At 39.6% G+C, this 13,489-nt stretch overlaps 1 protein-coding gene across 1 annotated transcript; it reads right to left on the bottom strand.

Annotated features, from left to right (window-relative positions):
* Positions 1–551: 551 nt before the first annotated feature.
* galr2b (galanin receptor 2b) lies at positions 552–13,272 on the bottom strand. Its single transcript, XM_041778228.1, has 3 exons — positions 13,144–13,272; positions 8,281–8,663; positions 552–1,473 (listed from the first exon to the last, which is right to left on the bottom strand). The coding sequence occupies exons 2-3, from the start codon at positions 8,652–8,654 to the stop codon at positions 711–713; spliced, it is 1,137 nt and encodes a 378-aa protein (XP_041634162.1). The 5' UTR covers positions 8,655–8,663; positions 13,144–13,272; the 3' UTR covers positions 552–710.
* Between the last annotated feature and the right edge of the window lie 217 nt (positions 13,273–13,489).

Genomic DNA, 13,489 nt, shown 5'->3' with positions numbered 1-13,489 from the left:
TTGAAAAAGACAACTGGATTTTTTCACTTCCCTTAAAAGTGGTGATTTGGCGATATGAGGTCAGGTTTTTAACTTTTGACTTCTGGTATCCTAACCTTTACCTTAACCCTTACCCTGACCAAATTGAAAGTTTAATCCAATTTTATTTTAAAAGTTTTAGCATGTATTTCCGTTCCAGATGACAGATGAGGCCTCTCACAGTAACTGTCTGCGAGAGGGGGCGTCTGAGATCAACAGTCTGCAGCCAGACTGTCTTGGGTAAAACTGTTGCTGTGGCTACATCCAAGCTAATTGCTACACCTGCCGCCATTGTTTACAGGCTTGCAGTACAGTTAAACCCCATCCATAGCTACCACCTCATTCTCTTTAAATGACACCGATTGGTCCATTCTCAGACTGGGCACGACTGTTTCATATTTGAGCTTAGCCTGATGACAGACATGGAATCCATTTGCTTTGCAAACTTCCCCCTTTTCATAAATGTTACCCTCTCTGAATAAGCATAATAATTCAATAAATAATGAAGCAAGTCGTTAATTGTGGGGTAAATGTTTACTTCTTAACACTCTATGTCTGTGCAAGAATATTTGATCTCCTTTCATATTTGCCTCTAAATGTGTTAATACTGTGATCACAAATTTGCACATTTTTTAAAATATCAGCTGCAGCATCTTTTAAATAGGCAATCTGCTGTCAGTCTGAATCACTTGTCACGTCTGCCGCTGAAAGGGCAGATTGAGAGTCACCGTTGGTTCTCTTGGCTCTGCTATGGGCCTGTTTATCATCTCACATTCATTCTGCCGTATATTCTCCTCATTCACTTGAGACACCTCTGTGGAACCAGCTTCAAACCCTGGCACAGTATTAGCCACATGCACCACGTGCACCTTATTTCTGCCTTTTTTACTCAGGATGCAGCTAAACACCTTCTTGAAGCCTTTCCGAAAATGCTTGGACACCAGAGCGTACACAATGGGGTTGACGCAGGAGTTGGCGTATGCCATGCAGTGAGACAGAAGCCTGAATGCATACGTAGTCTGATTGAAGGGGAAGTCTCCATAAAGGTAGCACAGGATCACCACGTGGTACGGCAGCCAGCAGATGCAGAAAAGCACAGTGACGATTATGATCATTTTGGTGACTTTCCGTTTGGCCCTCTTGGATTCTGACATCCCATCCAGAGGGTCCACAGCTGTCCACAGATATTTGATTGTTCGTGTGTATGAAAGGCTCACGATCAGCACGGGGATGACGTAACCAACAAGGAAGGTACACGTGTCCAGGACCTTCCGGTTTTGTTCCTCCCAGCCGGGGATGCACACAGTGCTGTTTGCGTAGTCGATCAGGTCGTAGTAGCTGAGATAGGGGCCGGCAAAGACCAGAGAGAGGCCCCAGATGACTACCATAGCAACCACTGCGTTACATGGTGTCCGTAGCTCTCTGGAGCGCAGTGGGTAACGGATAGCCAGGTATCTACAAAGAGTGAGGGAGAGAGAGTGATAAATTGATTCGTGGTAAAAAAACACAGGAACATTATAAAAGAGCATGCTGTGCCAGAGTGTTCCATGCTGCTTTTTTCAGCATTTAAGCAGCAGAATAAAATCTAAATGGCTTCAACCTTAACAGCACTTACACTGAAAACTGTGACAGGAGCTTAACAATGAATCACGTCACTCTTTTATCAGCTAATGACTGATTTGTGTTCTTACTTCTTGCAGGTATATGTTTTCAAGGCTAATGGAGAGGGAAAATAAAACAGCTTCATCTGGGGAGGCTGTGATGACTGTTTACCTTGCATTTTACTCAATTTTTTTTTTACTAGAACATTAAAGAGATGACAATGACTAAGTAAACATCTCGACACAACTGATACTGAGCTGTAATTTTAGGGAAAAGGGAGTAGAATTAAACACATGGAATGATGTGTGCTTACAGCTTTAAAATCAAACTCCTTTAACCCCTAAAATCCAGTTGTTTCATCAAAATGATGCTGAAGATTTAAAAGAAAATGATTTTCTTAGATGAAACTTGTTTATTAGAATTATGTTGATAAACCTCCCTCAGATGAAGAATCCTAAACTCTGAAGAATATTCAGTGGATTAAAATAGGATTTTCTTTATATCTTCAAATAGAACCAGTTAAATTTTAGACAAAAAGGCAGACACTAGTTGTTGCACAGTTAATGGAGCCAAGTCAATTTGTTTGTGGACTTCAAACTTGAAAAAAGTCCTTGAAGCTTCTTTGTGGTGATTTTCTGAACAAACTGATACATGGCATTTACATTCTTATTTTCCCTATTCATGTAGTTTCAAAAATGTAAATTCAATATTGCTTTTGTTTGCTTTTGTACATCCAAAAGAGACATCAGTATTCATTTATACTCACTCAGCCTGCAAAAACTACTCACAGGAGCTTAAAGCAATATTTTGCTGCCAATTAAAAAGTCTCTGAGTGTACCTGGACGGCCATGAAACATACAGAGTGCTTTTACACCTTTCCCCACTGGTGATGTGTCGTTCGTGAATGAACCAGTGTTGTTCTGATTTTCTGCTACCTATCGAAATCTGCTACTTTGCGTGTTTTCCACATGCACAGAAAAGCAGAACTCTTTAACAGTTTTATGAAATCTTTAATATTATTGTTGTTATCACAAGGCTAAGGTGAGCTTAATTTGGAGCCAAGTCTCCAAAACTGCATTTATTAAATCTTACTCAAGATCTCAAGGGGTAACGTACCAGTAGCCTCCATCAAATAATGCTCATACTGCAAAATCTAGTCAAATTACACCACTACTCACCTCACAGGTGCAGTAATATAGGGGGAAGCGTATTTTTATACTCCTTTCTTAAATCTTAGTAATCTCAGGGGTAGCATTCATGCTGTGGTAGCTTTTTTTCAACAAGGCTGCAGAAATCGACTGAATATTGGTACACATAATAACAGTTGGGTTGGTGTTAGTTTTGATAAAAGAGACAGTCTTTTTCCTTTTTGTTTCCTTTCTTCGATCCCAGTCAGTCATTGCCTGCAGACCAACAAAGATGGCAAAGACTTCTCTTGTGAAATGTGCTTCAAAGCCGTAGGCAACTCTTGCAATAGAATCACAGCCCTTTGCCCAGGCTGCACAGTTATAAAATCAACCAGCCAGGGTGCTCTTTGGATATTGGATGGATGCTCTTCTCCCAGGTAAAAGTTATTGTATTTTTATATCAGCTTTGAAACTACTATTCTAAAAAATACATAATGTTTCTGTAAGAGTTCATGAAAACAATAATTTCGTGTTAACCAAGGATGTTGCCACCTCCATCCTCATGGTGCCATACACAAAAAGCTCTGGGTATTATAAACACTGTATGGACAAAAGTATTTGGCCACCTGACCATTACACTATCAGAGACTGTAATGACATTGTATCGTACATGTAGATTACAGTACCATTATAACAGCCTCCACTCTTCTTGGAAGGCTTTCCACAAGATTTTGGAGTGTTTCTGCGAGAATTTGTGCCCATTCGTTCTGTTGAGCATTTATGAGGTCAGGCACTGATGTTTCGCGAGAAGACCTGGCTAACAATCTCCATTCCAGTTCATTCCAAAGGTGCTCATTTGGGGTTGACGTCAGAGCTCTGTGTGGGCCGGTCAAGTTCTTCGAGTCTGAACTCATCAACCCATGTCTTTATAGTCCTTGCTTTGTGCACTGCTTGGGGCACAGTCATGTTGGAATAGAAGAGGACCTTCCCAAAACTGTTGCCACAAAGTTGGAAGCATAGCATTCTCCAAAACAGAGCCAAACAGAGAAGTGAGATTCGTCACTCCACTGTACAGTGTCAGTGCGCTTTGCACCACTCCTTTCAATGCTTGGCATGTGACTTTGTGATGTGAGGTTGCTCATTCATGGAAAATTATGGAAACTCCTGCATTTTGTGCTTATTGATGCCAGTGAAAGTTCAGAACTCTTCAGCTATAGAATCAGCACCATGTACCTTAGCAGTTGCTGACGCCACTCTGATTTTGCATGGTCTTCTGCTTTGTGGCTGAGTTGCTGTTGTTCCTAAATGCTTCCCCTCTCAAATGATATCTCTTACTTTTATGAGCCGTCTTATTGCAAAGGTGGCATTCTTCACAGTATCACGGTTGAAGTCACTGAGCTCTTCAGAACAACCCATTTGGTATCACAAATGTTTGTAAATGGAGACTGCATGGCAACAGGTCTGACTGAAACGCATGAATTCAATTGTCCATGTAGTGCAAAACGGTCTCACTCGGTGGGATTAATCACATTAAAACACCTCAAGGAAATGATCTTACATGTGCCGTTTGGTAAATTGTTGAAATAAACTCACAACATGGTGGTTTCTTGTGCTGTGCTTTAATATTTCTTAGCAGGTTGGCAATAAAGACATAAAGTCCCACCAAGCACCACGTGCTATAAAAGAGCCTGATGTTTTTATGACACCCATTACATTCATTAATCTGACACCATGCTGCTTTTATCCTCCCACTGCTGTAGTCATAACCTCTTTGTCACATGCTTTTTTCGTCCTTAGATTAAGCTGTACTTCCTATATTCAGTATGATCACTCAGAACTGCATTTATTTTGTGTTAAAGATGCTTTGTGCTTTTATTTCTGTTAATAATGTCCTATTTGTGAAAAAAAAAAAAATATATATATATATATACATATATTTGAAACATAGAACAACAGTTCAAAAAACCTGTTTCATACTACTGGCTCAAAAGAGACACCATTTCACTGTCCTTTCTCCAAATGTCTGCAATTCTGTAAACGTGCCAGAGCAAATGAACACCCTGATAAGAAGCAATAAAGCAAAACGCTTTAGTTTTATTGCATTGATGTTCATTTTGGCTAATGTGTGTTTTATTACCTGCTGGGCACTCCTGGTCTACAGTGTAACTCTGAGCTGCTTTTACAGATAAACTGAAGAAAGATACCAGTCAGACCTCATTAACCTCCTCACTCAGATGTTGCTGCTCTTTTCCTGACTTAGCAGGAGGCGCCTGGCTGGCAGGATGAGAAATCTATTGAATCCTCTGAGGTGTAAACACAGGCAGTGTGAGCAGGGGGCAGCTTCACAGCCACTCAGTACTTATTGACTGAGCTGATGGTGTTTTTACGACAGATATAATGGTAGCCTCAAGCTGATAATTCACTGTTTCCTCATCAGCTATTCAATTACAGATTCATCGTTTGGTGAGGTCTGATGGGTCGTTGACTAATTCCATTAATGTGTACCTTTGGGCTCTTGTTGTTTTGCATTGTGCCTCGAGTTGTTTGTTCTCTTCAAATGAGAAAAATCATTTTTGATGAAATTCAAATAATCTCACTGTGAAACTATGTGGTGTAGAAGGAAATAAGAAATTAACAGTGTGCATGATAAATGCGTGGGCTTAAAAGCTTCCTTTTAGCCTTTTATTTTTTTCAAAGCTCCAGTGAGGACTTTCTAGCTGGTTATGAAACAGACTGAAATTAATGCTGATGCCTTTGTGTGCCCTATAAAAGCAAACCAGAACATCTGTGACAAGGCTGATCATTTTGGGGATAAATTCTAATGCCTGTAATCAGTGCTGCAGGGCAGGTGTAGGTGTTTAATGATATTTTGAGTCAGTTGAGTCATAATGTTATGAGAGATGTTAATATGGTTCCCTGGTTGGAAGTACAACACTTTTTAAAAAAGGCTACTTTATCCAGGTTTTTTTATACATTGTATTGTAATAAAAGTTGTATAGACAATATTACAAAGCAAGACAAATGTTAAGAATGTATGTCTATAATCTGATTCAGATTTGTTATTTTTATTTATATTAAAGCTCCTGTGAGTAGTTTCTGTTTGGATAACACACTGAAAGTCATCCTGATGGCTTTACATCTCCTACATAACCAAAAGGAAAAAACCACAAGTTTAAAGACTTATTTTTGTTATTTTTTTATGTCTAAAACTGCCACTACAGGGTAGGTGTCATTAGTAGGGATTATTAGTAGCCTTTGTTGACATCTTTCTATTGTAATTGGCAACCTGTCTGTCAGTCTGTGCCAATTTTCATGGCACACCATTGCTCAAACTGTCCTTGATACCCCTCAAAAGACATCTTGGGTATACCAGTTCCAAAAATGGTACCACAAAAATATCATAAATATGTACAGATTTTTAATAAAATGCTAAAATGTCACGATTCAGTGATTTCCCCTGCATTATAAAGTGACTGTGGAATGTTATTTCCTCTTAGTGCCAACAGAGGGCACCAAAGTAACATGCAGATGTGGCAGAACTGAGAAAGATGGCACAGGACTGTGACTTTGGTGATTTGTTGACAATGATATTGAGAGATCTTGTCATCTGTGGCATAAATGAAGACAGGATACAGCAGAGACTGCTATCACTGTGGATTTACATGGCATGAAAAAAACTGGTAAAGGGAACATGATGATGGGGTCGGTAAACAAGGTCAGCAATACACCACCAAAGTCCCAGCTGGAGATTAGAAAATGCTACAGATGTGGTGGAGAAAACCATATTATGGAAAAAAAAAAACACTGACTTAGGGGGACAATGTACATTCTGAATGTGGAGATAGTCATTCCTAAAGAGGAAAAGAGCTAAAAGTAAATGTTAGTAGTTGTTACAATTAGGATATAACACTCTGTATTAATGCATACACTGAATGGGTCTAATTAAAGCAGATTAAACATGAATAAAATGCATTCAGAAAGTTTTCAGAGCCCCTTGACTTTTTCAGTGTTGTTCTGTTGCAGCCTGATGCTATGATCGTTTTGATTCATTTTGTCTCTTATTAATCTTTATTTAGTACCCCAAAATGACAAAGTGAAACAGAATTTTAGAAGTTTTGCATATTGATTAAAAAGAAAAAACATAATATCAGGTTCCCAAGAGCACGATGGCCTCTATAATTCTCAGATTAAGTCTGGCACAACCAGGACTCTTCCAAAAGCTGGTGGCACAGCCAAACTTAGCAATCGGGGGGAGATGGGCCTTAGTAAGAGAGGTAACCCAATGGTTACTCTGACTGAGCTCCAGAAGGACAAGCATCACTGCAGCCCTCCACTGATCTGGGTCTTATGGAAGAGTGGCTAGATGGAAGCCTGTCTGCAGTGCAAAACACTTGAATACCCACTTGGAGTTTGCAGAAAAGCACCTGAGGGGCTCTCAGACTGTGAGAAACAAGATTTTCTGGATGGATGAAACCTAGATTTAAGTGTCAACATGACGTTGACCCTAAGCACACAGCCAAGACAACACAGGAGTGGCTTAGGGACAATTCTGTGAATGCCTTAGAGTGGCCCAGCCAGAGCCCTGACATGAAGCCTACCAAACATCTCTGGAGAGACCTGTAATTGCCCACTGACGGTCCTCATCAAATCTGATTGAGCTTGAGAGGATTTGCAAAGAAGAATGGCTGCAAATCCCCAAATCCAGGCGGGGGATTTTCAGCCATTCTTCAGTGTGCTAGTTCTTCTTCTGCATTGTTTTAATTTTTTTTAGCCTTAGAGATCACCTGCATACAATTTTGACTCTAAATCTACTGACCTAAAGTCTTTTTTCATGCACTTTATCTAATATTTACCATGACATTATCTAAATCTGTCTCAGTTTGGAAACCATCAGTATTCATGAAGTACTTCAAACTCCCCAAACCGTAAAAAGCTGCCCTATTTTATGTATTTTGGTTTTAATAACAATAATTGCTTAGGTGACGGTGAATCTGTGATTGAGTCGATAATCTCTCAACCTGACGGTTAATCCCCAGCTCCTGCAGCCATGTTAAGAAAGACACTGAACCCTGAGCCGCTCCCACTGCTGCATTAGCAGTGTATGAATATGTATGAATCAGATCAGTTAAAGTGATGGCCTATATCCATGGCAGACTCTGGGTGACTTGTGACCTGGGTTTGAAAACAGCTTTAAGCATCACAGAAGCTCATTTACCTTGTTAAGACAAGTACAGAGACTAACAGACGAATACGCCAGTGAGATGAAGGAGACATGGACACCTTTAAATCAGAAAGAATTCATTTGAATAATTTGATGGGTTAGTAAGTAATAAGAGATTAAGATGTTCTATTTCGGGGCATTGCATCAGAGTTTTATTCTTACAGGTGATGAGTAAGTCATCAGATGACATGATTTTGAATTAGAGACTTTAAAAGGAATGAATTTATCAGAGATGACACATGACCACACCGTCTACTTTCTCTTTTTAGGAGCAGGTGAGGTGTTAAAAGATGGGCTGAATGGTGAACGTACCGGTCGACAGAGACGGCGGCGAGCGTGAAGCTGCTGGCGTACATGGTCAGGTTGATGAAGAAGTGGACCACTTTGCACATAAAGGAGCCAAACACCCAGCCTTCCAGGGAGTAGATGGTGGCTTGAAAAGGGACGCAGAAGATGATGAAGAAGAAGTCGGCCATGCTCAGGTTGAGAATAAACAGGTTGGTGGTGTTGTACCCCACCTGGCCGCTGCGGAGAAGCACGGCCAGCACCAAGCTGTTTCCCACTGTCCCTAGGAGAAAGATAAGGGAGAAGACCACCGACACAATGATGCTGGTGGGGTTCAGCTGGTAGCTTTCTGAAACGTTAGCCTGCCCTGCTGGCTTGGTGAAGTCTTCAAAGTCAGACATTTTGGAAATCTGTAAGAGGAGAAGAGAGGCCATGAATGAGGGAGGGAGCTTTTGATAGAAAACTTTGGAAAATAAAAAACTAGATATTAGAGTGTAGTAATTGTATTCATTAAAAAACAAATGCTGTCTCTGAGGAGGTTACATGAGACTTTGCAACCTTTGAAATGCACTGAATAAAGGTTGACAAGGGTTGACGGGCACAACATTGTCTTCACCAATTAACCCCAAGGTGAGTCATGTCACGCAACAAGAACAGAACAATTTCTTAATAACTGCTGTCATTTTGCACTCACAGAATATTTTCACTGCATAATTTAAATTGATGTTGGAATATAAATCCTCCATTTTATATTCAAATGGGCATTTTTGTGTCTTCTAAGTGCTCCATTGACTGAGTCAAAGACATGGGGAGGCTGAAATATAATGGTTTTCTTCCACTTACACTGAGGCAATTTGTTAGCCTCCAATGTAGAAGGACGCAGTTTTCCAGGTAAGTGGTTGAAGCCACTCACTCCCACTCTCCTCTAATCTTGTATCTTAAAGCTTGAGATGCCTGAGTGCTGTCATCTTTTTGATTCTCTCTCAGAAATAAAAAAAAACAGAAGAATTTGTTTGATCCCAGCTGAAGAGACATTATGTATTCATGGGGGAGTGGTGGTTATTTCTGTAATAGCAGTCTGGGAAAATAGCATCTCCAGTGACGTTAGGATACACCTCTTGGATTTTTTTTTAAAATTTCATTTCCTGAAGCTGAATGGTTGGTGGCACTACAGTTGAAACATGAAAGCAAAAAGGAGCTCTGCACTGAAGAAGCTATGTTTCAAAATTATCATTTAAATGCAACCCATATGATAAAAGACTTTAATTCTGGCTAATGTAGAGTTAGGTTTAATGAGCAGCTGGGGTCCTGTGTTTCACATCAGCATAGGTGGTTTTACCGAGTGAGGCCATTGCTTGGGACCTCCTGCTCCACGGGGGGCTTCATTATATAATCATTCTGAGTGCGTATAAAATATGGGCCTAAAAATTACTTTCAGTCATTGAGATGTTTGTTTTAAAGCATAAGAGGCCAAGAGTGAACACAAAATAGCATCAAATTAGATTTTGATTAAACAAAAAAAGTCCATGGGGTGGACCCCTGACCCTGAAAGTGAGTCCAACCCCCTTAAAAACACTCTAAAATGTCTTCATATCAAGCAAACTAGGGTTAGATTCCCAAATGAGGCACTGAAACAATAAATCTTATTACTGTGTGGTAAAATTTCCTGAAAAAGCAGAGTTCCCACAGAGCCCTGAAGTCTTAAATTGGACATTTGAAAATAAAGGCCTTATAAAGTCTTAATTTTACCAGTAATCGGTCCTAAATTGTTAAAGGCACATTGACAAAGAGGTGTCTTTATACAATCTCATTTCTCTAGGCAACAATTCTGATGTTCTCCAACATAGAGGCTACCAAGTTGACCAGTTAAAAATATGTGCTGCTCACTCTCATTTAAACAGGGTTTCCTTAAAATAAAGTGTTATTCTGCTTTTTAATAAACTGTTTTGAATCAGCCCAGCACACCTACCAAAACCTTCATACAGCCATAGAAAGACACATAATTTAGTTCCCTATTTTCATCTATTAAACAGGGGATATCAATGTGACTGCAGAGACATTTATGTTACTGAGGAAAGAATTGCATTGTCACAAAGAACAATTAGTGATCCACCAGAGTCACATATATTTTCGATTGTTCTTTAAACATGTAAATCTTTCCTCTGAACACTGATGTCTCTAAAGGAGCCTAAATTTTATAATCACGTAGCAATGTTTAACAAGGTGTCACCAGTCGATCCAACAGCAGCTGAACTGAGACTCCAGTTCTGTAGTTCAGACATTGACAGTAAGATGTCATGTGACTTGTCTGATAGTGTTAGTCCTGAGGCTTTTTGAAAACATTAATGAAGTATTTTATGACAGTTTAAAACACGACTTTAAACACTATGCTCATGGTTTGTATTTATTGTAAATGAACTCTTGTGGCCCAGCTGCAGTACAGCCAGAGCCAACCAACCCTGGTCTGGTGTACTGAGAAATTTCACACGCCTTTTATTTCTGGCTCATCATAGTGAGCATTATTTTTTTACTTTTATGGCTTACATCCGGCCTAGAGACATGTTTAAATTGGGAGAGTTTGAATTAAGGTACTCTTTTTGGAGCTGATGAAGAACCATTGGGTTGTTGGTAATATGCACTGTAAAACCAAAGTTAAACGTCAAAATAAACAAAATATTAGTTGAAACTGATTACGTCAAAATGTTTAAGTGGTGGAAATATATTTTCCAGTTAAAATGTATCATTTGCACTCTGATCACAGAGGAGTTCATAGAACTCAAATTATTTGAGGTGGCTGATTACATAAAAAATGAAGTAACTGAACAAAAACAGTATTTTGGTACTTTAGTACATTTTAACTTACTGGTATATTTATTTTGGAGTAACTTCACCTTTAAGTTAAACTACACTGGGAAAATCCTGAGTCCAGCCAGTCCGAGACAAAATAAGGCATTTAAGACTGTTCTCAAGTACTACAACACTATCTACTACAGTATATTGTGATTGCTCCCCACAGGTGGAACTTATGAAACTGAGTGGGCAACATCACTCATGGTGTAAAAGTGCCAAAGGCATTCTGGGAAAACTGCAGGAGTGAGTGTCAAATAATTTGAGTAAAATGGCAAAAAATACTTGGAATTATTGAGTACTGTTTACTGAAAACTAAAAATGTGTTCAGTTCAGCTGTTTTGGATTTTTAAGTTTTTGGATTTCTCACCAGAAACAAAGGATGTTTCGAAATACAGTATTCTATTGCTATGACCATTTCAAGCAAAAGGCCTCATAATGGTCTTTGTGAATAGAATTTGCACATTTGTGAATGAGACTGAAGAATATCTGGACACATGAACCGAACATGCAGTAGGTGTGAGACTAGACAAGACGATGAACAATATCATATCTTAAGCTTTCAGATCTGAACTTGCATCACACTTTTCCTTCCATTGAACATCTGAGATTTACATGCACAGTGGCATTCAGCAGATAATGGCAGGAATCTGGGAGCAGATGTTATAGAAGGTCCAAGTGTATTTGAATTAGCTCATCATGCATGCATCAGAAAATGATGCTCATTATTCTGACTTCAAAGCAACACTGTGAGCACTGTGAACAGTGGTCTATAGTCAGACACGGCTCATTTATTGCAGCATTTATATTAAGAAAATGATAACAAATAGCAACACTGATTTTCTTCCAGTTTGCTTTCCTTCCTGAAAACCAATACAGACTCCTTGTATTGTGACAGAAATATCCAGTCATGACAGTGACTGGAAAAACACAAACAACCCACTCAGTTGTTGAAGACATACTATACCGAGGTCTTTAAATGTAAGAATGATTAGCACGAGAAGCACATCATTGTCCTCATTGTGGCATAAATTGCATGGCTATTATCCTGTGTATATAATGCCTAATTAGCCTGGCATCTATGTTGCTTTGAGCGTGATTATTTATTAAAAGCATGGAGCTGAAATGAACATGCAGCACTGAAAAGCTCAAACTGCATCAGATCAGCATGTCACTGGATGGACTGTATTACTGTGTTGTCGGACGTAGAAAAAATCAAACACAGTGATGTAAATCAGAATCACTTGGATGTAAAAACTCCAATTAGATAAAATATCAAGACTGAACTTTATCATTCCTAAAGTGTTCTCTTTCCTGAAAGTAGACAAGTGACAGATCTGATTGTAAAGGATGCACTGATCCCAGTCACTTAATGACACTCTCAGTACTATAAAGAGAGGAAGTAATGTTGTTAACCTTATAAGTAAAAGGCAGGGTCACAGCATCTGCTGCAGAGGAATTCTCCTTTTTCTGATTTTCTTTTCTATCCTGATATTCGATTTCTGCCTGCAGTGGGAAATCACTGCTAAGACTCATGCCAGTGCAGAACATGAGCACAAGTCTCAGGGGGATCAGAGAAAACAGCTGTACACATGCAGAAGTGTTATTACAGTGAGCGGCATCTGACAGGTGCTAGAATTTACAGACTTTAGCTCATCCAGCACTCAGATGTGATGGTGTAATTCAGAATTTTTGAAAGGAAACAAGGGTTATAAAAGCCAGAGAGGAGGAGGATGGGGATGTAAGGCAGCCTACACAGTCTTGTGGAGAAAACATCTTCATGTAGAGATTCGTCAGCATGAAGTGAAATGATGAACAGGCAGAGAGATGGCAACAGATTGCATCACAGCATTTTATTCAGCACAGCTAGAATAAAATGTAGAGGTGTTGAATAAGAACCAAACTTTACAAGCAAACCAAGCAGATTAATTCTTCTTGTAAGCAAATGATTTAAAGAAAATGTGGATTTTGCAATATAAATTCAAATGTCTTATTGAAATCAGACAGCAGGATTAGCATGCATTTATAGTGTGATACACCTACCAGGTTAAGGATAGAGGGACAGAATCCCAAAGCTTCAGGTTAAGAGGAAAAAATTGCCAGCAGACGTCCTCTGTGAGGATGCTCATACTCCTTACACTGACACCTCTACTCCCCCAGTGTACATCGCTATCTACCCGTGTTGCTGCTATCCTTCTTGTTCTCCGCCTCCTGACTCCCCCTTCCCTTCTCTCCCCAGCTAGGACTCCTCCTCCACATTCACTTTAATGTTCACACTTCACTGCAGGAAAGGATTGCAGCGTAAAGAAGGAACGTTAAGAGGCTGCGGTGCGCAGCAGTGCATCATCAGGCGCTTTCCCTAACAAATAAGCATCAGACAGTATTGATC

The sequence above is a fragment of the Cheilinus undulatus genome, linkage group 21, assembly GCF_018320785.1.
Source record: "Cheilinus undulatus linkage group 21, ASM1832078v1, whole genome shotgun sequence".
In the NCBI taxonomy this organism is placed as follows: Eukaryota; Metazoa; Chordata; class Actinopteri; order Labriformes; family Labridae; genus Cheilinus; species Cheilinus undulatus.
This window is presented reverse-complemented; position numbering and strand designations above follow the sequence as displayed.